We start from the raw sequence: 25,387 nt of genomic DNA, 5'->3' as shown, positions 1-25,387 counted from the left end.
ATCATTCAGAAAGAGCATGCAATTTCTCCAACATAGGTGTGTCCTGTCCACGGCGTCATCCTTACTTGTGGGATATTCTCTTCCCCAACAGGAAATGGCAAAGAGCCCAGCAAAGCTGGTCACATGATCCCTCCTAGGCTCCGCCTACCCCAGTCATTCTCTTTGCCGTTGTACAGGCAACATCTCCACTGAGATGGCTTAGAGTTTTTTAGTGTTTAACTGTAGTTTTTATTATTCAATCAAGAGTTTATTTTAAAATAGTGCTGGTATGTACTATTTACTCAGAAACAGAAAAGAGATGAAGATTTCTGTTTGTATGAGGAAAATGATTTTAGCAACCGTTACTAAAATCCATGGCTGTTCCACACAGGACTGTTGAGAGGAATTAACTTCAGTTGGGGGAACAGTGAGCAGTCTCTTGCTGCTTGAGGTATGACACATTCTAACAAGACGATGTAATGCTGGAAGCTGTCATTTTCCCTATGGGATCCGGTAAGCCATGTTTATTAAGATTGTAAATAAGGGCTTCACAAGGGCTTATTAAGACTGTAGACTTTTTCTGGGCTAAATCGATTCATTATTAACACATATTTAGCCTTGAGGAATCATTTAATCTGGGTATTTTGATAAGATTATATCGGCAGGCACTTTTTTAGACACCTTTCTCTTTAGGGGCTTTCCCAAATCATAGGCAGAGCCTCATTTTCGCGCCGGTGTTGCGCACTTGTTTTTGAGAGGCATGACATGCAGTCGCATGTGTGAGGAGCTCTGATACATAGAAAAGACTTTCTGAAGGCGTCATTTGGTATCGTATTCCCCTTTGGGCTTGGTTGGGTCTCAGCAAAGCAGATACCAGGGACTGTAAAGGGGTTAAAGTTAAAAACGGCTCCGGTTCCGTTATTTTAAGGGTTAAAGCTTCCAAATTTGGTGTGCAATACTTTTAAGGCTTTAAGACACTGTGGTGAAATTTTGGTGAATTTTGAACAATTCCTTCATATTTTTTCGCAATTGCAGTAATAAAGTGTGTTCAGTTTAAAATTTAAAGTGACAGTAACGGTTTTATTTTAAAACGTTTTTTGTACTTTGTTATCAAGTTTAAGCCTGTTTAACATGTCTGAACTACCAGATAGACTGTGTTCTGAATGTGGGGAAGCCAGAGTTCCTTCTCATTTAAATAAATGTGATTTATGTGACAATGACAATGATGCCCAAGATGATTCCTCAAGTGAGGGGAGTAAGCATGGTACTGCATCATTCCCTCCTTCGTCTACACGAGTCTTGCCCACTCAGGAGGCCCCTAGTACATCTAGCGCGCCAATACTCCTTACTATGCAACAATTAACGGCTGTAATGGATAATTCTGTCAAAAACATTTTAGCCAAAATGCACACTTATCAGCGTAAGCGCGACTGCTCTGTTTTAGATACTGAAGAGCATGACGACGCTGATAATAATGGTTCTGAAGGGCCCCTAAACCAGTCTGATGGGGCCAGGGAGGTTTTGTCTGAGGGAGAAATTACTGATTCAGGGAACATTTCTCAACAAGCTGAACCTGATGTGATTACGTTTAAATTTAAGTTGGAACATCTCCGCATTCTGCTTAAGGAGGTATTATCCACTCTGGATGATTGTGACAAGTTGGTCATCCCAGAGAAACTATGTAAAATGGACAAGTTCCTAGAGGTCCCGGGGCTCCCAGAAGCTTTTCCTATACCCAAGCGGGTGGCGGACATTGTAAATAAAGAATGGGAAAGGCCCGGTATTCCTTTCGTCCCTCCCCCCATATTTAAAAAATTGTTTCCTATGGTCGACCCCAGAAAGGACTTATGGCAGACAGTCCCCAAGGTCGAGGGAGCGGTTTCCACTTTAAACAAACGCACCACTATACCCATAGAAGATAGTTGTGCTTTCAAAGATCCTATGGATAAAAAATTAGAAGGTTTACTTAAAAAGATGTTTGTTCAGCAGGGTTACCTTCTACAACCAATTTCATGCATTGTCCCTGTCGCTACAGCCGCGTGTTTCTGGTTCGATGAGCTGGTAAAGGCGGTCGATAGTGATTCTCCTCCTTATGAGGAGATTATGGACAGAATCAATGCTCTCAAATTGGCTAATTCTTTCACCCTAGACGCCACTTTGCAATTGGCTAGGTTAGCGGCTAAGAATTCTGGGTTTGCTATTGTGGCGCGCAGAGCGCTTTGGTTGAAATCTTGGTCAGCTGATGCGTCTTCCAAGAACAAGCTACTTAACATTCCTTTCAAGGGGAAAACGCTGTTTGGCCCTGACTTGAAAGAGATTATCTCTGATATCACTGGGGGTAAGGGCCATGCCCTTCCTCAGGATCGGCCTTTCAAGGCCAAAAATAAACCTAATTTTCGTCCCTTTCGTAGAAACGGACCAGCCCAAAGTGCTACGTCCTCTAAGCAAGAGGGTAATACTTCTCAAGCCAAGCCAGCTTGGAGACCAATGCAAGGCTGGAACAAGGGAAAGCAGGCCAAGAAACCTGCCACTGCTACCAAGACAGCATGAAATGTTGGCCCCCGATCCGGGACCGGATCTGGTGGGGGGCAGACTCTCTCTCTTCGCTCGGGCTTGGGCAAGAGATGTTCTGGATCCTTGGGCGCTAGAAATAGTCTCCCAAGGTTATCTTCTGGAATTCAAGGGGCTTCCCCCAAGGGGGAGGTTCCACAGGTCTCAGTTGTCTTCAGACCACATAAAAAGACAGGCATTCTTACGTTGTGTAGAAGACCTGTTAAAAATGGGAGTGATTCATCCTGTTCCATTAGGAGAACAAGGGATGGGGTTCTACTCCAATCTGTTCATAGTTCCCAAAAAAGAGGGAACGTTCAGACCAATCTTAGATCTCAAGATCTTAAACAAGTTTCTCAAGGTTCCATCGTTCAAAATGGAAACCATTCGAACAATTCTTCCTTCCATCCAGGAAGGTCAATTCATGACCACGGTGGATTTAAAGGATGCGTATCTACATATTCCTATCCACAAGGAACATCATCGGTTCCTAAGGTTCGCATTCCTGGACAAGCATTACCAGTTCGTGGCGCTTCCTTTCGGATTAGCCACTGCTCCAAGGATTTTCACAAAGGTACTAGGGTCCCTTCTAGCTGTGCTAAGACCAAGGGGCATTGCTGTAGTACCTTACTTGGACGACATTCTGATTCAAGCGTCGTCCCTTCCTCAAGCAAAGGCTCACACGGACATTGTCCTGGCCTTTCTCAGATCTCACGGATGGAAAGTGAACGTGGAAAAGAGTTCTCTATCTCCGTCAACAAGGGTTCCCTTCTTGGGGACAATAATAGACTCCTTAGAAATGAGGATTTTTCTGACAGAGGCCAGAAAAACAAAACTTCTAGACTCTTGTCGGATACTTCATTCCGTTCCTCTTCCTTCCATAGCGCAGTGCATGGAAGTGATAGGTTTGATGGTAGCGGCAATGGACATAGTTCCTTTTGCGCGCATTCATCTAAGACCATTACAACTGTGCATGCTCAGTCAGTGGAATGGGGACTATACAAACTTGTCTCCGAGGATACAAGTAAATCAGAGGACCAGAGACTCACTCCGTTGGTGGCTGTCCCTGGACAACCTGTCACAAGGGATGACCTTCCGCAGACCAGAGTGGGTCATTGTCACGACCGACGCCAGTCTGATGGGCTGGGGCGCGGTCTGGGGATCCCTGAAAGCTCAGGGTCTTTGGTCTCGGGAAGAATCTCTTCTACCGATAAATATTCTGGAACTGAGAGCGATATTCAATGCTCTCAAGGCTTGGCCTCAGCTAGCGAGGGCCAAGTTCATACGGTTTCAATCAGACAACATGACAACTGTTGCGTACATCAACCATCAGGGGGGAACAAGGAGTTCCCTGGCGATGGAAGAAGTGACCAAAATCATTCTATGGGCGGAGTCTCACTCCTGCCACCTGTCTGCTATCCACATCCCAGGAGTGGAAAATTGGGAAGCGGATTTTCTGAGTCGTCAGACATTGCATCCGGGGGAGTGGGAACTCCATCCGGAAATCTTTGCCCAAGTCACTCAACTGTGGGGCATTCCAGACATGGATCTGATGGCCTCTCGTCAGAACTTCAAAGTTCCTTGCTACGGGTCCAGATCCAGGGATCCCAAGGCGGCTCTAGTGGATGCACTAGTAGTACCTTGGACCTTCAAACTAGCTTATGTATTCCCGCCGTTTCCTCTCATCCCCAGGCTGGTAGCCAGGATCAATCAGGAAAGGGCGTCGGTGATCTTGATAGCTCCTGCGTGGCCACGCAGGACTTGGTATGCAGATCTGGTGAATATGTCATCGGCTCCACCATGGAAGCTACCTTTGAGACGAGACCTTCTTGTTCAAGGTCCGTTCAAACATCCAAATCTGGTCTCACTCCAGCTGACTGCTTGGAGATTGAACGCTTGATCTTATCGAAGCGAGGGTTCTCAGATTCTGTTATCGATACTCTTGTTCAGGCCAGAAAGCCTGTAACTAGAAAGATTTACCACAAAATTTGGAAAAAATATATCTGTTGGTGTGAATCTAAAGGATTCCCTTGGGACAAGGTTAAGATTCCTAAGATTCTATCCTTCCTTCAAGAAGGATTGGAAAAAGGATTATCTGCAAGTTCCCTGAAGGGACAGATTTCTGCCTTGTCTGTGTTACTTCACAAAAAGCTGGCAGCTGTGCCAGATGTTCAAGCCTTTGTTCAGGCTCTGGTTAGAATCAAGCCTGTTTACAAACCTTTGACTCCTCCTTGGAGTCTCAACTTAGTTCTTTCAGTTCTTCAGGGGGTTCCGTTTGAACCCTTACATTCCGTTGATATTAAGTTATTATCTTGGAAAGTTTTGTTTTTGGTTGCAATTTCTTCTGCTAGAAGAGTTTCAGAATTATCTGCTCTGCAGTGTTCTCCTCCTTATCTGGTGTTCCATGCAGATAAGGTGGTTTTACGTACTAAACCTGGTTTTCTTCCAAAAGTTGTTTCTAACAAAAACATTAACCAGGAGATTATCGTACCTTCTCTGTGTCCGAAACCAGTTTCGAAGAAGGAACGTTTGTTGCACAATTTGGATGTTGTTCGCGCTCTAAAATTCTATTTAGATGCTACAAAGGATTTTAGACAAACATCTTTCTTGTTTGTTGTTTATTCCGGTAAAAGGAGAGGTCAAAAAGCAACTTCTACCTCTCTCTCTTTTTGGATTAAAAGCATCATCAGATTGGCTTACGAGACTGCCGGACGGCAGCCTCCCGAAAGAATCACAGCTCATTCCACTAGGGCTGTGGCTTCCACATGGGCCTTCAAGAACGAGGCTTCTGTTGATCAGATATGTAGGGCAGCGACTTGGTCTTCACTGCACACTTTTACCAAATTTTACAAGTTTGATACTTTTGCTTCTTCTGAGGCTATTTTTGGGAGAAAGGTTTTGCAAGCCGTGGTGCCTTCCATCTAGGTGACCTGATTTGCTCCCTCCCATCATCCGTGTCCTAAAGCTTTGGTATTGGTTCCCACAAGTAAGGATGACGCCGTGGACCGGACACACCTATGTTGGAGAAAGCAGAATTTATGTTTACCTGATAAATTACTTTCTCCAACGGTGTGTCCGGTCCACGGCCCGCCCTGGTTTTTTAATCAGGTCTGATAATTTATTTTCTTTAACTACAGTCACCACGGTATCATATGGTTTCTCCTATGCAAATATTCCTCCTTAACGTCGGTCGAATGACTGGGGTAGGCGGAGCCTAGGAGGGATCATGTGACCAGCTTTGCTGGGCTCTTTGCCATTTCCTGTTGGGGAAGAGAATATCCCACAAGTAAGGATGACGCCGTGGACCGGACACACCGTTGGAGAAAGTAATTTATCAGGTAAACATAAATTCTGTTTTTAAACAACTCTCCAACTTACTTGTGTTTCATTCTCTTGGTATCCTTTATTGAAGGAGTAGCAATGCACTACTGGGAGTTAGCTGAATACATACATAAATTACAAGAGGCATATATGTGCAGCCACCAATCAGCAGCTAGCTTCCAGCTACTGCGCATACCTAGGTATGCTTCTCAACAAATGATAAAAAGAGAACAAAACACATTAGACAATATAAGTCAATTGGAAAGTTGTTTAAAATGATAAGCTCTATGTGTGCCATGAAAGTTTCCTTTTTACTAATCAGTCCCTTTCACCTCTTGCGGAAGAAGAAATGTGGTTATGTTATTTGCACAATGTACAGATGACAGCCTTGTGTCATTATTCCTGGGGGGGGAGTTACTTTTGTAGCTGATCACGATCCCCTTCTTTCTCAAAAGTCTACTAACAAGGTGGCCAGGGGGATTGGCAGTGCTGGTGGAATCTGGGGATGCTGGTGATGTCACTAAGCATCAGAAAACCGGAAATGGGAAATATTAGAGAAATAGAAATAAGATGTTTGCACAGAACAGAGATGCAGAAATAAATGTGCTATATAGACACAGCAGAAAACTGTGTATTAAAATTGTACATTAAACTCTATAGACACCCTTATACTGACTGGTGAAAAGCATTTATAGGACTGTTGTTGAATGCAGGGAAAGTCTCTGTCTAGAATATCAGAGAGAAATTTGCATTCTGTCAAATGCCTGTGTAAAAATGGGTACATTTGACAAATTAAAAACACAAAATGCTTCATAAAAAATAACTTTGTGGTTTATGTGTAGAGCATGTGCAATATTAAGAGACATTTTAATTTACTTCTGTTACCAAGTTTACTTTGTTCTTTTGGTATCCTTTGTTGAAAAGCATACCTGGTTGAGCTCAGGAGCAGCCAAAAGGAGGGTAGAGCTAGCGCTAGGACTCCCCTAATGCCAAATACAAGGAACTTCCTCAAAACAACTTCCAAAATTAGACTAGCATAATGTAGAAAAAAGGGGGTTACAAAAGTATTGGCGCTCTAGGCTAGGGGGGTAGGTAAAAAATCCCTTATCTATTAGAAAATTCAGTTGTAAACAATGCGAGGATGGTATTGTATAAGGGTGATATAATAATCTCTAATATTAGAATATATACTAAGGATTAGCTCGATAAAGCAGATTACAATAATATACATTCTTTAATAAATGATTATATTAAAATATCAATAGATTACATATGTAGAAATGGCACAAACATAGTGCAGGTCAAAACACAAATGATAATTGTAAAGTAAACTGCTATCTAATCTAACTGGACGTCCAGAAGGCTACAAAGTTAAAAAAAAATCACAAAAATACATTATTTTAATTTAATTTTATATGTATGAAAAACATATATACATATAAAAAGGTATATAAAAATATGTTGGTGCACTGAAAAATAATAGACCACAAAGCGTGTCTGCATATATGCAAAAAACATCTATATGATAAATATGTGAGGCGTCTTGATCACAAATAATGCGTAATCATCTATGGGAAGAGGAATGTATATCACAAATATTTAGGAACGCGTGTCTCAATTATTTAGGATCCTTATAGTTCCTTTAGAAGTAGATTAGCCTTGTAGACCTGGTAGCCTTGTAAATTTGCTAAGCCGCTGGTTTAATTAAGTAAAAAGATACCTGAACGCCACTCACTCTCCGTTGAGAGGGAGGCGTTAATTAAATTGCAGAATGGATTGTCTCTCAAAAACAGTGACTCCAGTCACTAAGATTATTTGTCCGTCGCAATGGTTAATGTTCCGTTCTCAGTGTGGTCCGGATGTCTTCATGAGCTCAGGAGCAGCAATTCACTTCTGGGAGCTGGCTGGTGATTGGAGGCTGCACACACATGCAGTTTGTCATTGGCACAACAAATGTTTTCCTGCTCTGGTACTTGCTTTACCTATGTGTTTGACTCCTTAGCAAGGGTTAATGTATAGTTATGCAATGAACTGTACAACAGTAAAATGTTCTCATTAGAGCATTTACTTTTTACATGTTTGTGTCTCTTTAAATGAAAAACATGTATAATGAAGTTAGAGATTTTAAAGGTAATATTTATACCAAAATAAAAGTTGTTAGTAACTAACGTTTCTTTTTTCATTTAGGTTGTTCTTCCGAAGACATTACCCTGTAAACACAGTGATATTCTGTGCCCTGGATCCACAAGACAGAAAGTAAGACATTTTCATCTTGTATGAGATATTTCTACACTTTATTTCCAACAATCTTTTTTTAATTTTACTATTTTATTTCTTTAGGTGGACAAGAGATGGACTTTCAGCAAAGTAAGTTTTTTTGATTATCTTAATATTATATTATAAATAGGACATTCTGTATAACCAGATAAGTGCCGGTGGGAAATGTAACCAGTATGAGAAGAGATAGCAACCTGTATGAGGCCACTGTTAAGTGCATTTACACAACTGTATTTTTGATATTGAAAGGGACATTTTGCTTAAAAACATAAAACCTCTTTTACTCTTAGGAGGCACAATGCGCTGTGTTTTCAGGCGTTAAGCAAACAGTTTGCAATTAGTGTTCATTCAATAATAAAATGCTGGAACGCAAGACTGCCCAAACTATGGCCTGCGGAGACGCATTGAGCCCTACAAGGTTTTTTGTACAATGCACATTAGTAATAAAATAAAAAGTATGTGTAATTGTACCAAATTTGTAAAACTGCACTAGTATATGCAGTAAATGTAATAGTAATATCGTATGTACAAAATGATTGTAATATACTTTTATTTAGAGGTGTTCTCTTTAGCATTAGTGTGAGTATAATATAAAGTGTTGTGGGAAATTCCACTATTTCCGACCAGACGGTAGCCAAAGGATCGTGCACATTTTTTTTGTGTGTTTTTTTATTATTACAGTAGAACTTTTCTTTATATTATGATTGTGCTTTGTGACTTTATTTTTGAACAAACTTCTGACATCAGTTGATAAATCCCAGCACATATGGCAAGATTTGCAAATCGTTTAAAATGTTACATCCTTATTCTATGCAGATGTGTTTTCTTTTTTAATGTTCATGTTTATAAAAAAGCACTTGCGATGATTGTGTGATTGTGCTTTTAAGCACAGGCTAATGAAATGATTTGTGGTAGTGAAACTGCTAAATGTTGTTAGAAACACTGCTATCAGCCGGATTTTACAGGTTGCAGTCAGTATAAACAGAAGCATTCAGCATTGTTGAATATTTTTATGTAGTCATATGAAATTAGAATTGCTTAATCACCTTGTTACATGTTTAATCTCTTTTTTTTTTGTCTTCTTCAGGGTTTTTGGCTTTGTAGCAAGAAAAGGCACCGCCAATGACAATATCTGTCACCTATTCGCAGAACATGACCCAGAGCAACCAGCTAGTGCCATAGTGAACTTTGTATCAAAAGTCATGATTGGTTCTCAGAAAAAAATGTAGAGCTTTGCCATCAAAGGACTGTTAAATGCAGAGCTCTTTTCTGGTGTTCTAAACTTGGGACAGAGAACCAATCACATTATAAACTTGGGACTGTGAGTAAATCACTTTATAATCCGCATTCTCCCAGGAAAAAAAAAGCACTGGCAGAATCAGAAGCTAAGAAAACCGCAAGAATCTGGAAGCCAAGTTCTTGGAATGTTCTGGTTTTATTTTCAGTCTTCCTTTTTTTCACTTTGTGGGTCCACAGATAAGCATAATATACAGGGAAACAATGTTGCTTATAATTTGAATCAAATTTCTACAGCCATAATTTGCAAATCCGACAATTTTTCATTTGCTTTATACGAAATCCGCATTCTAATCCATTGTTATTGGGTGGCAAGCTGGATTCTTCTATGTGTTCATAAATGTGCTATATCTAAAAAAAAATGTTGACTGGGTGAATACACCCATACATTGTCATAATCTGAAACAGTGCAAGTGTGTGTATGACTGTGTGTCTGTATATGTGTGTGTGTGTATGTGTATATATATATATATATATATATATATATATTGTTTTAAATATCTTTGTTTAAAAAATGTGCAGCCTTTTAGTAGTTTAGGTTCCTTGAAAAATATTGTGAAATCGAAACACTAAACTAGTTAATCTGAAAACATTGAAAACTGTTACTGGGCAACTTATAGGACAAATCCATACTATTTTTAGTTTATGACAATGTACTTTTCAGCATAACGTCACTTTTAGAGTCCACTTGGACATAATAAACTTTTGAACCCCTGAGAGGCCTGCAACACAGCACATTGCAGCTTGTCTTTTGACAGATGGGTGTATTTCTTTATTTAAAAACTGTCAAAGCAGAAATGAATTGAAAGTAGCACGAGGAGCCTTTCCTGCAAGGATGTTGGATGAAAAGTCTACGCATGTCATTCAAAGATGGATTGTGCACGTTGTTCTGAAGGCGATGCGAAGAGGAACTGGCGTTTTAAATGTTTATAAGAGAATATTCAAAAAGGTGAACTGCAAGTTGTTTTCTAAAGACTATTCTGAAAGTTTATTGAAAATGATGTAGGAAATTGAATGAGGTCACAAAAATAGAAAGGTTCTTTCATACTGATTGTATTCTATCCCTGAATGCATTCTTCATATTTACACGCAACCTTTATGTTTGAGGATGTCTGCTATATGAAGTGACAAGGTATCCTCTTGCAAACACATATACACTATATATGCCATACAAAGGAAGTCTAATGAATAATGACTAACAGCACTTGGGTCTTACTGGGAAGAAATGAATAAAAAAAAGGTTTATGATTCTATAGAAGTTTTTGCATTAGCACCTGTTAATAAATGTAAAAGAAAAACACAGATTTGCAAGTATCACTTATTGTGTAATTTTATGTATCTGAGAGAGGGATAAAAAATGTGATTTGTATGTTGTATATTTTACTTGTGCCAAATGAGTTGCATAGCATTGTTACAAGGATTATTTTACACCATAAGTGCATTCATTTGTTGGTGTGTTGTAAATGTGGTCTTTAACCATTCACACTAAACTAGTTGTCCTAATCTCTGATTTTTAGCTTCAAATTTGAGTTTTCTGTACAATATGAAATTAGTCCAGGTTTTTTTTTCTCCATGAATTTGTGTAGTGAACACAGTACAGTTGCTATGTCTCTTAATCACCCTGAGATTTCCTGTGCAGGCGGTTACATCTGATTTTTATAATGCTGAAAATATATTTCCTATATTAAAAACAGCAGCACAGTATTCAGTTTTGTTTGTATATTTATCATCTTGATTTCATATGTTTGCCTAGATTAATATTTCACCATGATCTAACACTGTGTGATAACTGCACCAACATCTGTATTATTTTCAGAAAGTTATTAACCTAAACCTTTTTATTTGCTGCTGTATAACCTGTATATATGCAGTAATGAACCAAATGATAGCTTTTCTCATAAATAGTTAACCATTAATGTTTTGTACTTGCTAAAGTGTTGCAGATCATTTTAAATCTGCATTTGTATTACATTTAAAGTGACAATAAAGTCATTATTTGACATTCATGATTTAGACAGAGCACACAATTTCAAACAACTTTCCAATTTACTTCTATTATTTAATTTACTTCCTTCTCTTGTTATCTTTTGCTGAAAGGTTTATCTAGGAAAGCTCAGGAGCATCAAAGAACCTAGGTTCTAGCTGCTGATTTGTGGACAGGTGTATTTATATACCGATTGTTATTGGCTTACCCATGTGTTCAGTTAGAAAACAGTAGTGTTGCTCCTTCAACAAACGATACAAAGAGAATGAAACACATTTGATAATAGAAATAAACTGGAAAGCTGTTTAAAATTGTATGTTCTACCTAAATCATGAAATAAAAATGTTGGGTTTCATGTCCCTTTAAATATGACAATAATAAGCAATTATCTTTTATCTGTATGTTAATGACTCATATTAGTGCATTTCTTGCTTTGTCCTTATTTGTTGGTACCACATGTATACAGGCTATTGGCCCCAGTTCTAGAATATCGGTGTATTGTTAGGTGTTTGCATTTAAGTTCCTAGACATTTTTTTATTTCTTTGCAATGAGTTCTGTAAATAGTTACAACTTTACACTTTGCCATCCAGTAGTTCTAATTTACATCAAAACCTCATTCTAATCACAAAACCTTAATTTAACTGGTTGAGTATTCTTATTTAATATGGAGCTTTTATGAGTTCTGTTTAGTGTTACCATTTACAGCAGTTGAGAAAATAATAGTTGTTCCAAATGTGATCAAGTCAAGAAATCATTATCTTGTATTAGCAACCATTAGCGTAGATTACAGGACCATCACATAGAACTGGACTTGAAGCTAAAGGCCAAATAGTTCAAGTGAGACAGTTTGAAACTTTAAAATGACATTAAAGTCAATTATTTTTTTATATGCATCCAAAATTATTCATTGCAACAGATATGTATACACAAACTATGCATTTACACCTCTTGTTTTATAACTTTACTGTTGGAGGCAGATATAAATCAACGTCTGCACATAGCCAATTGCGCAGCATGTGTCAGACTTCTGTACTCCATGGAATTCACTCCATCCCCTCTGGGGGAGTTGAAAAATGATCATTTTAACATTTAAATGACAGGAAAAGCAGGCAAATTAAAAAAGGTGCATTGCATTTTTTTAAAATATTTTATGGGAAATGTCAGTTTAAATTAAAAGCCATAACGCAAAAAGGATTGTTGCCGTATTTGTCCCACAGAGAATGTTTCTTTAGTAGATTGTGATAACTTTTAACAAAAAAAAAATATATTTTTTTATTCCATAAGCTTTCAAGACCTTACTGTTCTCTTCTTCTCTACATCAGAGGACGAGACCTGTGAAGTCTTGAAAGCTTACAGAATAAAAAAAACTTAATTTTGTTAAACCATTAAAAGGCATCAAAATCTACTAAAGGAATAAAGAGCCATGTCATTTTGTTTTTAATAGCATGTGATATTCAGGTGTTGGAAAAAATATGTTAAAGGGATCCTGTACTGTCAATATTTTCTATCATTGACTAGAAAGAGCAGCATTAAAGGGCCACTCAGGTTAAATTAAACTTTCATGATTCAGATAGAGCATGTAATTTTAAACAACCTTCCAATTTACTTCCATTAAAAAAAATGTGCACAGTCTTTTATATTTTCAATTTTTGAGTCACCGGATCCTACTGAGCATGTGCAAGAATTCACAGACTATACGTATATGCATTTGTGATTGGCTGATTGCTATCACATTGTACAAGGGGAGTGGAAATATAACTTTGAAATTTGTTATAAAAAAATCTACTACTCATTTGAAGTTCAGACTAAGTGCTATTGCATTGTCTTGTTATCTTGCATTTGTTGATTATGCAAATCTAATGTGTTGACTGGTTCTTTAAATATAGGAATTATCAGGAAGTACCTGTCACCCAATGAACACTTATGGGAACTACCAAACTGGTAGCGCTTCATCAGTTTCAGTTTAAATTTAAGCAGTTTTTTAAAACCTTTTCAGGCAATTTTTCACTTAAATGAAAATATTTTTTTTCAATACACAGCCCCTTTCAACTATTGTTCACAAGCAAATCTTATTCCACAATATTGCAATTATTCAAATTTTGAAAGACATGAAAATGAACCGGTCATGATTTGGATAGAGCATGGAATTAAAAAAAAAATCTATCGGTATCAAATTTGGTTTCTGCTCTTGGTACCCTTAATTGAATAACATATCTAGATTTGCTGAGGAGAAGAGTTCATGTGTCTTAAACACGCTCCTGAGCCTACACAGGTAGGGTCTTCAAAAAAGGATACCTCGAGAACAAAGCAGATTAGATTACTACTTTGATTGTTTCCAGAATGCTTATTTTTACTGCTCGTATTGCTGATCAACTGGGAGATAACATACTTTTTTTTTTTTTTTTTTACCTTTATGCGCTTTTGTAGTGTAAGCATATTTTAATGGTATATTACCATATATTTTTATATGATATATTTTTAAAGCTACACAAATTTAGCAGTAGTTTATAAACGTGTATCTGGTATTCTATAACACTTTTCATACTAAAAATATTACAGCACTTCTTTTGTAGTTTTGGTTAGATTTTCCACAGGTACTGTGATCTTTTTACTTAGCAAAATTATGACTATACCAGATGTATTCAGCTACATCCAGTTATCGTACTTTTTATTTTTTCTGATTTTAATATACAGTGTTAATAAATAAAAATGCAAAACAGATGAAAGCCATGTTTAATAAAATAATGCCAGTGTATTTATCAAGCCACTGTAATGTCATTTAATATATATATATATATATATATATATATATATCTTATTAGTTCTATGCGTTTATGTTCTGTAAAAATGTATCCACTTTGTAAAAAAAAATAAATGCTCTACACATATTATGTATAGTCATTTACTTTGCTTTGAAATATCAATTTTATTTAGATTATAATAAAATGTGAATTTATTAAAATGCTTTGCTGTCTTGAATGGATTTTGTAATTCTTATGTTAAACTCCTGCTTAGACTTTACCTAATAATTGTAATTGCATTTACCCCAAAGCAGCTTGGGTAATTAAAAAAAAAATATGAAGACTTTGCCATACATTGAAAGAATAATATTTTTTTTTTCTCTAAATATTTCTTTCATGTAATTAGCAAGAGTCCATGAGCTAGTGACGTATGGGATATACATTCCTACCAGGAGGGGCAAAGTTTCCCAAACCTTAAAATGCCTATAAATACACCCCTCACCACACCCACAATTCAGTTTTACAAACTTTGCCTCCCGTGGAGGTGGTGAAGTAAGTTTGTGCTTAGATTTTACGTTGATATGCGCTTCGCAACAGGTTGAAGCCTGGTTTTCCTCTCAGAGTGCAGCGAATGTCAGAGGGATGTGAAGAGAGTATTGCCTATTTGAGAACAATGGTCTACCTCTAGGGGATCTTTCTCCTGTTAAGTGTAGTCAGTCCACGGGTCATCCATTACTTATGGGATTATATCTCCTCCCTAACAGGAAGTTGCAAGAGGATCACCCAAGCAGAGCTGCTACATAGCTCCTCCCCTCACATGTCATATCCAGTCATTCTCTTGCAACTCAACTAGATAGATCGTTGTGAGAGGTCTGTGGTGTTTTTTAAACTTAGTTTATTTCTTCAATCAAAAGTTTGTTATTTTAAATGGCACCGGAGTGTGCTGTTTGTTCTCAGGCAGTATTTGGAAGAAGAATCTGCCTTATGGGATTATATCTCCTCCCTAACAGGAAGTGCAAGAGGATCACCCAAGCAGAGCTGCTATATAGCTCCTCCCCTCTACGTCATACCCAGTCATTCTCTTGCACCTAACTAATAGATAGGACGTGTGAGAGGACTGTGGTTGTTAAACTTATGTGTTTCCACCCTTCCCGATGCTTCCTCGATTGATTGCCAGGATCAAACAGGAGAGAGCATCGATGATTCTAATAGCGCCTGCGTGGCCACGCAGGACCTGGTATGCAGATCTAGTGGACATGTCGTCCTGTCCACCATGGTCTCTGCCTCTGAGACAGGACCTTCTGATTCAGGGTCCTTTCAAACATCCAAATCTAATTTCTCTGAGGCTGACTGCATGGAGATTGAACGCTTGATTCTATCAAAGCGGGGATTCTCGGAGTCAGTGATTGATACCTTAATACAGGCTAGGAAACCTGTTACCAGGAAAATTTACCATAAAATATGGCGTAAATACTTATATTGGTGCGAATCCAAGAGTTACTCATGGAGTAAGGTTAGGATTCCTAGGATATTGTCTTTTCTACAAGAAGGTTTAGAAAAGGGTTTATCTGCTAGTTCGTTAAAGGGACAGATCTCAGCTCTGTCTATCCTTTTACACAAACGTCTGTCAGAAGTTCCAGACGTTCAGGCTTTTTGTCAGGCTTTGGCTAGGATTAAGCCTGTGTTTAAGACTGTTGCTCCGCCGTGGAGCTTAAACTTAGTTCTTAACGTTCTGCAAGGTGTTCCGTTTGAACCCCTTCATTCCATTGATATCAAGCTGTTATATTGGAAAGTTCTGTTTTTAATGGCTATTTCCTCGGCTCGAAGAGTCTCTGAGTTATCGGCCTTACATTGTGATTCTCCTTATCTGATTTTTCATTCAGACAAGGTAGTTCTGCGTACTAAACCTGGGTTCTTACCTAAGGTAGTCACTAGCAAGAATATCAATCAAGAGATTGTTGTTCCATCATTGTGCCCTAACCCTTCTTCAAAGAAGGAACGACTTCTGCACAATCTGGACGTCGTCCGTGCCCTGAAATTTTATTTGCAGGCAACTAAGGATTTTCGTCAAACTTCTTCCCTGTTTGTCGTTTATTCTGGACAGAGGAGAGGTCAAAAAGCTTCGGCTACCTCTCTCTCTTTTTGGCTTCGTAGCATAATACGTTTAGCCTATGAGACTGCTGGACAGCAGCCTCCTGAAAGGATTACAGCTCATTCTACTAGAGCTGTGGCTTCCACTTGGGCCTTTAAGAATGAGGCTTCTGTTGAACAGATTTGCAAGGCTGCAACTTGGTCTTCACTTCACACTTTTTCAAAATTTTACAAATTTGACACTTTTGCTTCTTCGGAGGCTGTTTTTGGGAGAAAGGTTCTACAGGCAGTGGTTCCTTCCGTGTAAAGATCCTGCCTGTCCCTCCCGTCATCCGTGTACTTTTAGCTTTGGTATTGGTATCCCATAAGTAATGGATGACCCGTGGACTGACTACACTTAACAGGAGAAAACATAATTTATGCTTACCTGATAAATTCCTTTCTCCTGTAGTGTAGTCAGTCCACGGCCCGCCCTGTTGTTTACGGCAGGTCTAAATTTTTAAATTAAACTCCAGTCACCACTGCACCCTATAGTTTCTCTTTTCTCGTTTGGTTTCGGTCGAATGACTGGGTATGACGTAGAGGGGAGGAGCTATATAGCAGCTCTGCTTGGGTGATCCTCTTGCACTTCCTGTTAGGGAGGAGATATAATCCCATAAGTAATGGATGACCCGTGGACTGACTACACTACAGGAGAAAGGAATTTATCAGGTAAGCATAAATTATGTTTTTTCATAGGCTCTCTGTTATCGGTCGTAGAGATTTCTTCTCCTACCTCCCTTTTCAGATCGATGATATACTCTTATATACCATTACCTCTACTGATTCTCGTTTCAGTACTGGTTTGGCTATCTGCTATATGTAGATGAGTGTCCTGGGGTAAGTAAGTCTTATTTTTTGTGACACTCTAAGCTATGGTTGGGCACTTTATATGTAAAGTTCTAAATATATGTCTATAAACTTATATTTGCCTTGATTCAGGATAATCGGTATTCCTTATTTTCAGACTGTCAGTTTCATTATTGGGATAATGCATTAAATTATTTTTTCTTACCTAGAAAAATTTTCATTTGGCCTTTTTTCCTGCGTGCTGTTAGGCTTGCGGGGCGGGAAATGTTTCTTTTTATTTAGTCATTTTTTTGGCGCATTCTTTTTTTGGGGCTAAAAAATTTTGTCACTTCCGGCGCGGTAATTTACACCGGAAGTTGTATTCTGTTACGCATGCGTATTCAGACATTTTTTTGCGCCAAAAAAATGTGGGCGTCTTTTTTTACTCACATTATTTAGACATTTCTCTTCATTGCTTCTGGTTGCTAGAACCTTATTATTTTTGCATTCTTTCCCATTCCTGAAACTGCCATTTAAGGAATTTGATAATTTTGCTTTATATGTTGTTTTTTCTATTACATATTGCAAGATGTCTCATCCCGACCCTGGATCAAAATCCACTAATGAACAGACGCTGCCTGATGCTGGTTCTACCAAATTTAAGTGCATATGTTGTAAACTTGTGGTTATTGTTCCTCCAGCTGAAGTTTGTGTTAGTTGCCATGACAAACTTTCCAATGCAGATTGTGTCTCCATTAGTAATAATCCTTTACCTGTTGTTGTTCCTTCAACATCTAATGTTCAGGAAGTTCCTGTTAATATAAAAGAATTTGTTTCTAATTCTATTAGGAAGGCTCTGTCTGTTATTCCTCCTTCCAGTAACCGTAAAAGGTCTTTCAAAACTTCTCACATTTCAGATGAATTTTTAGGTGACCGTCATCATTCTGACTTATCTGATTCTGATGAGGTTTTTTCTGGTTCAGAAGATTCTACTACAGATATTGATTCTGATAAATCCTCATATTTATTTAAAATGGAGTTTATTCGTTCATTACTAAAAGAAGTTTTGATTGCATTAGATATGGAGGAATCCAGTCCTCCTGATACTAAAACTGCTAAACGTTTAAATTCGGTTTATAAACCTCATGTATTAATTCCGGAAGTTTTTCCAGTTCCTGATGCCATCTCAAATGTGATTGCTAGGGAATGGGATAGTTTGGGTACTTCATTTACTCCTTCTCCAAGGTTTAAGAAATTGTACCCTGTGCCATCTGATAGATTGGAGTTTTGGGATAAAATCCCGAAAGTCGATGGGGCTATCTCTACTCTTGCTAAACGTACTGCTATTCCTACGGCAGATAGGACTTTGTTTAAAGATCCTTTCGATAGGAAAATTTAATCTTTTTTAAGAAAAGCTTATTTATGTTCAGGTAATTTACTTAGACCTGCTATATCTTTGGCTGATGTTGCAGCAGCTTCAACTTTTTGGTTGGAGGCTTTAGCGCAACAAGTGACAGATCATAATGCATATAGCATTGTTAAACTTCTTCAACATGCTAATAACTTTGTCTGTGATGTCATTTTTGATATCATTAGAGTTGATGTCCGGTATATGTCTTTAGCTATTTTAGCTAGAAGAGCTTTGTGGCTTAAATCTTGGAATGTAGATATGACTTCTAAGTCAACTTTGCTTTCTCTTTCTTTCCAAGGTAATAAGTTGTTTGGTTCTCAGTTGGATTCTATAATTTCAACTGTTACTGGAGGAAAGGGAGCCTTTTTGCCCCAGGGCAAAAAATCTAAAGATAATTATAGGGCTGCTAATCGTTTTTGTTCCTTTCGTCAAATAAAGAGCAGAAGTCCGAACCTTCTCCTAAAGGAACAGTTTCCGGTTGGAAACCTAATCCAGTCTGGAATAAATCCAAGCCTTCCAGGAAGTCAAAACCTGCTCCTAAATCTGCATGAAAGTGCGGCCCTCATTCCAGCGCAGCTGGTAGGGGGCAGGTTACGATTTTTCAAAGATGTTTGGATCAATTCGATTCACAATCTTTGGATTCAGAACATTGTTTCACAAGGGTACAGAATAGGTTTCAAGGTAAAGACCACCTGTGAGAAGATTTTTTCTCTCACGCATTCCAATAAATCCAGTGAAGGCTCAGGCGTTTCTGAAATGTGTTTCAGACCTAGAGTTAGCTGGGGTAATTATGCCAGTTCCAGTTCTGGAACAGGGTCTGGGGTTTTATTCAAATCTATTCATTGTGCCAAAGAAAGAGAATTCTTTCAGACCAGTTCTGGATCTAAAAATATTGAATCGTTATGTAAGGATACCAACATTCAAAATGGTGACTATAAGAACTATTCTGCCTTTTGTTCAGCAAGGGCATTATATGTCTACAATAGACTTACAGGATGCATACCTGCATATTCCAATTCATCCAGATCACTTTCAGTTTCTGAGATTCTCTTTTCTAGACAAGCATTGCCAGTTTATTGCTCTTCCATTTGGTCTAGCAACTGCGCCAAGGATATTTTCGAAGGTTCTAGGTGCCCTTCTCTCTGTAATCAGAGAACAGGGTATTGCGGTATTTCCTTATTTGGACGATATCTTGGTACATGCTCAGTCTTTACATTCTGCAGAATCTCACACAAATCAACTTGTGTTGTTTCTTCAAAGACATGGTTGGAGGATCAATTTACCAAAAAGTTCCTTGATTCCTCAGACAAGAGTAACCTTTTTAGGTTTCCAAATAGATTCAGTGTCCATGACTTTGTCTCTGACAGAAAAGAGACGTCTGAAATTGGTTTCAGCCTGTCGAAACCTTCAGTCTCAATTGTTCCCTTCGGTAGCATTATGCATGGTTATTTTAGGTCTCATGACTGCTGCTTCGGACGCGATCCCTTTTGCTCGTTTTCACACGAGACCACTCCAGCTTTGTATGCTGAACCAGTGGTGCAGGGATTATACAAGGATATCACAAATAATATCCTTAAATCCCAATGTTCGATCATCTCTAACTTGGTGGATGGATCACCATCGTTTAATTCAAGGGGCCTCTTTTGTTCGTCCAACCTGGACTTTGATCTCAACAGATGCAAGTCTTTCAGGTTGGGGAGCTGTATGGGGATCTCTGACGGCGCAGGGGGTTTGGGAATCTCAGGAGGCGAGATTACCAATCAACATTTTGGAACTCTGTGCGATTTTCAGAGCTCTTCAGTTCTGGCCTCTTCTGAAGAGAGAATCGTTTATCTGTTTTCAAACAGACAATGTCACGACCGTGGCATATGTCAATCATCAAGGTGGGACTCACAATCCTCAAGCTATGAAAGAAGTATCTCGGATACTTGTATGGGCGGAATCCAGCTCCTGTCTAATTTCTGCGGTTCACATCCCAGGTGTAGACAATTGGGAAGTGGATTATCTCAGTCGCCAGACGTTACATCCGGGCGAATGGTCTCTTCATCCAGAGGTTTTTCTTCAGATTGTGCAAATCTGGGGTCTTCCAGAAATAGATCTGATGGCCTCTCATCTGAACAAGAAACTTCCCAGGTATCTGTCCAGATCCCGGGATCCTCAGGCGGAAGCAGTGGATGCGTTGTCAATTCCTTGGAATTATCATCCTGCTTATATCTTTCCGCCTCTAGTTCTTCTTCCGGAAGTAATCTCCAAAATTCTAATGGAGCGCTCATGTGTCCTGCTGGTGGCTCCAGCATGGCCTCACAGGTTTTGGTTTGCGGATCTCGTTCGGATGGCCAGTTCCCAACCTTGGACACTTCCGTTAAGGCCAGACCTTCTATCTCAAGGCCCTTTTTTCCATCAGGATCTCAAATAATTAAATTTGAAGGTATGGAAATTGAATGCTTAATTCTTAGTCATAGAGGTTTCTCTGACTCAGTAATTAATACTATGTTGCAAGCTCGAAAATCTGTCTCTAGAAGGATTTATTATCGAGTTTGGAAGACTTACATCTCTTGGTGTTCTTCTCATAAATTCTCCTGGCATTCTTTCAGAATTCCTAGAATTTTACAATTTCTTCAGGATGGTTTGGATAAAGGTTTGTCTGCAAGTTCTTTGAAAAGACAAATTTCTGCTCTTTCTGTTCTTTTTCACAGAAAGATTGCTAATCTTCCTGATATTCATTGTTTTGTACAGGCTTTGGTCCAGATCAAACCTGTCATTAAGCCAATCTCTCCTCCTTGGAGTCTTAATTTGGTTTTGTCAGCTTTACAGGCTTCTCCATTTGAGCCTCTCTCTCACGCATTCCAATAAATCCAGTGAAGGCTCAGGCGTTTCTGAAATGTGTTTCAGACCTAGAGTTAGCTGGGGTAATTATGCCAGTTCCAGTTCTGGAACAGGGTCTGGGGTTTTATTCAAATCTATTCATTGTGCCAAAGAAAGAGAATTCTTTCAGACCAGTTCTGGATCTAAAAATATTGAATCGTTATGTAAGGATACCAACATTCAAAATGGTGACTATAAGAACTATTCTGCCTTTTGTTCAGCAAGGGCATTATATGTCTACAATAGACTTACAGGATGCATACCTGCATATTCCAATTCATCCAGATCACTTTCAGTTTCTGAGATTCTCTTTTCTAGACAAGCATTGCCAGTTTATTGCTCTTCCATTTGGTCTAGCAACTGCGCCAAGGATATTTTCGAAGGTTCTAGGTGCCCTTCTCTCTGTAATCAGAGAACAGGGTATTGCGGTATTTCCTCATTTGGACGATATCTTGGTACATGCTCAGTCTTTACATTCTGCAGAATCTCACACAAATCAACTTGTGTTGTTTCTTCAAAGACATGGTTGGAGGATCAATTTACCAAAAAGTTCCTTGATTCCTCAGACAAGAGTAACCTTTTTAGGTTTCCAAATAGATTCAGTGTCCATGACTTTGTCTCTGACAGAAAAGAGACGTCTGAAATTGGTTTCAGCCTGTCGAAACCTTCAGTCTCAATTGTTCCCTTCGGTAGCATTATGCATGGTTATTTTAGGTCTCATGACTGCTGCTTCGGACGCGATCCCTTTTGCTCGTTTTCACACGAGACCACTCCAGCTTTGTATGCTGAACCAGTGGTGCAGGGATTATACAAGGATATCACAAATAATATCCTTAAATCCCAATGTTCGATCATCTCTAACTTGGTGGATGGATCACCATCGTTTAATTCAAGGGGCCTCTTTTGTTCGTCCAACCTGGACTTTGATCTCAACAGATGCAAGTCTTTCAGGTTGGGGAGCTGTATGGGGATCTCTGACGGCGCAGGGGGTTTGGGAATCTCAGGAGGCGAGATTACCAATCAACATTTTGGAACTCTGTGCGATTTTCAGAGCTCTTCAGTTCTGGCCTCTTCTGAAGAGAGAATCGTTTATCTGTTTTCAAACAGACAATGTCACGACCGTGGCATATGTCAATCATCAAGGTGGGACTCACAATCCTCAAGCTATGAAAGAAGTATCTCGGATACTTGTATGGGCGGAATCCAGCTCCTGTCTAATTTCTGCGGTTCACATCCCAGGTGTAGACAATTGGGAAGTGGATTATCTCAGTCGCCAGACGTTACATCCGGGCGAATGGTCTCTTCATCCAGAGGTTTTTCTTCAGATTGTGCAAATCTGGGGTCTTCCAGAAATAGATCTGATGGCCTCTCATCTGAACAAGAAACTTCCCAGGTATCTGTCCAGATCCCGGGATCCTCAGGCGGAAGCAGTGGATGCGTTGTCAATTCCTTGGAATTATCATCCTGCTTATATCTTTCCGCCTCTAGTTCTTCTTCCGGAAGTAATCTCCAAAATTCTAATGGAGCGCTCATGTGTCCTGCTGGTGGCTCCAGCATGGCCTCACAGGTTTTGGTTTGCGGATCTCGTTCGGATGGCCAGTTCCCAACCTTGGACACTTCCGTTAAGGCCAGACCTTCTATCTCAAGGCCCTTTTTTCCATCAGGATCTCAAATAATTAAATTTGAAGGTATGGAAATTGAATGCTTAATTCTTAGTCATAGAGGTTTCTCTGACTCAGTAATTAATACTATGTTGCAAGCTCGAAAATCTGTCTCTAGAAGGATTTATTATCGAGTTTGGAAGACTTACATCTCTTGGTGTTCTTCTCATAAATTCTCCTGGCATTCTTTCAGAATTCCTAGAATTTTACAATTTCTTCAGGATGGTTTGGATAAAGGTTTGTCTGCAAGTTCTTTGAAAAGACAAATTTCTGCTCTTTCTGTTCTTTTTCACAGAAAGATTGCTAATCTTCCTGATATTCATTGTTTTGTACAGGCTTTGGTCCAGATCAAACCTGTCATTAAGCCAATCTCTCCTCCTTGGAGTCTTAATTTGGTTTTGTCAGCTTTACAGGCTTCTCCATTTGAGCCTATGCATTCTCTGGACATTAAAATACTTTCTTGGAAAGTACTGTTCCTTTTGGCTATCTCTTCTGCTAGAAGAGTTTCTGAGTTATCTGCTCTTTCTTGTGAATATCCTTTTCTGATTTTTCATCAGGATAAGGCGGTGTTGCGGACTTCGTTTCAATTTTTACCTAAGGTTGTGAATTCTAACAACATTAGTAGAGAAATTGTTGTCCCTTCATTATGTCCTAATCCTAAGAATTCTAAGGAAAGATCGTTACATTCTTTGGATGTAGTTAGAGCTTTGAAATATTATGTTGAAGCTACTAAAGATTTTAGAAAGACTTCTAGTCTATTTGTTATCTTTTCTGGTTCCAGGAAAGGTCAGAAGGCTTCTGCCATTTCTTTGGCGTCTTGGTTAAAGTCTTTGATTCATCATGCTTATGTGGAGTCGGGTAAGTCCCCGCCTCAAAGAATTACGGCTCATTCTACTAGGTCAGTTTCTACTTCCTGGGCTTTTAAGAATGAAGCTTCTGTTGATCAGATTTGCAAAGCAGTGACTTGGTCTTCTTTGCATACTTTTACTAAATTCTACCATTTTGATGTGTTTTCTTCTTCTGAAGCAGTTTTTGGTAGAAAAGTACTTCAGGCAGCTGTTTCTGTTTGATTCATCTGCTTATAATTTCATTTTTTTTCATTATAAAGACCTTTTGATTTGGGTTGTGGATTATTTTTTCAGCGGATTTGGCTGTCTTTATTTTATCCCTCCCTCTCTAGTGACTCTTGGGTGGAAGTTCCACATCTTGGGTATCTGCTATCCCATACGTCACTAGCTCATGGACTCTTGCTAATTACATGAAAGAAAACATAATTTATGTAAGAACTTACCTGATAAATTCCTTTCTTTCATATTAGCAAGAGTCCATGAGGCCCACCCTTTTTGTGGTGGTTATTATTTTTTTGTATAAAGCACAATTATTCCAATTCCTTGTTTTTTTGATGCTTTCGCTCTTTTATCACCCCACTTCTTGGCTATTCGTTAAACTGAATTGTGGGTGTGGTGAGGGGTGTATTTATAGGCATTTTAAGGTTTGGGAAACTTTGCCCCTCCTGGTAGGAATGTATATCCCATACGTCACTAGCTCATGGACTCTTGCTAATATGAAAGAAAGGAATTTATCAGGTAAGTTCTTACATAAATTATGTTTTTTTTACATCTACTCTTTTCTTCGTGTGTAATATATTCAAATTTGGTGAATAATGTGCTTGTTTTGTTGTCCATAATGATGTTCAAAGCATAATAGCAAAAGGGTTAGCTTGTGTGCACAATGTCAGGATAGTAGATCATACTGGGTTTTCATGATAGCAAGACATAGCCACATTGAAGGATGCTCACACCAGCCTGGAAGTGCATCAGTAAGATACAATCACTGCTATGTCATGGAAAAGATATATGGTGCAGCTTAAGGGGACAGTATACACCAATTTTCATATAACTGCATGTAATAGACACTACTATAAAGAATACTATGTATAGATCTGATCTAAAAATCCACTATAAAACCTTTTAAAAACGTAATTAATATGGAACTTTTATGAATAACGCTCCTAGTTTAGCACTGTTGAAAAGGTTAGGCTGGGACACCCACTGAAATGGGCTGGAAAGCAAAAAGAGCAGACCCCCAGCATATGAAAAGACCCTTTACACAAACAGGAGCAAGCTGGAGTAGGTAGACAACAGACTAATTCTAAAACTTTGGAGCTTGGTTAGGAGTCTAAAAATCAGCTCAATGTTATTTAAAAATAAGTAAAACTATATATATATATATATATATATATATAAATATAAACTGTATGGGCTATATAAATGGATCATTTACAAAATATTTATGCAAAGAAAAATCTAGTGTACAATGTCCCTTTAAGGTTTAGCTTTGAGAAGGGCCCATTGAGTGACTATGTAGGTACTTTTATGGACT

General features: G+C 38.7%; 1 protein-coding gene across 1 annotated transcript in view; it reads left to right on the top strand.

The window, feature by feature from the left end:
* Window positions 1-14,373, top strand: part of TNS3 (tensin 3) — a 588,043-nt gene extending 573,670 nt beyond the window's left edge. Inside the window, exons 30-32 of the mRNA XM_053714333.1 lie at window positions 8,038-8,106; window positions 8,191-8,217; window positions 9,215-14,373. Of these exons, the coding sequence (XP_053570308.1) occupies window positions 8,038-8,106; window positions 8,191-8,217; window positions 9,215-9,356 (238 nt within the window). The 3' untranslated portion in view covers window positions 9,357-14,373. The remainder of the gene's footprint in view (window positions 1-8,037; window positions 8,107-8,190; window positions 8,218-9,214) is intronic.
* Window positions 14,374-25,387: the final 11,014 nt, after the last annotated feature.

Source organism: Bombina bombina, chromosome 5 (genome assembly GCF_027579735.1).
Source record: "Bombina bombina isolate aBomBom1 chromosome 5, aBomBom1.pri, whole genome shotgun sequence".
NCBI lineage: Eukaryota > Metazoa > Chordata > Amphibia > Anura > Bombinatoridae > Bombina > Bombina bombina.
Note: the sequence above shows the minus strand (reverse complement) of the source record. Positions and strands in the feature narration are given on the sequence as shown.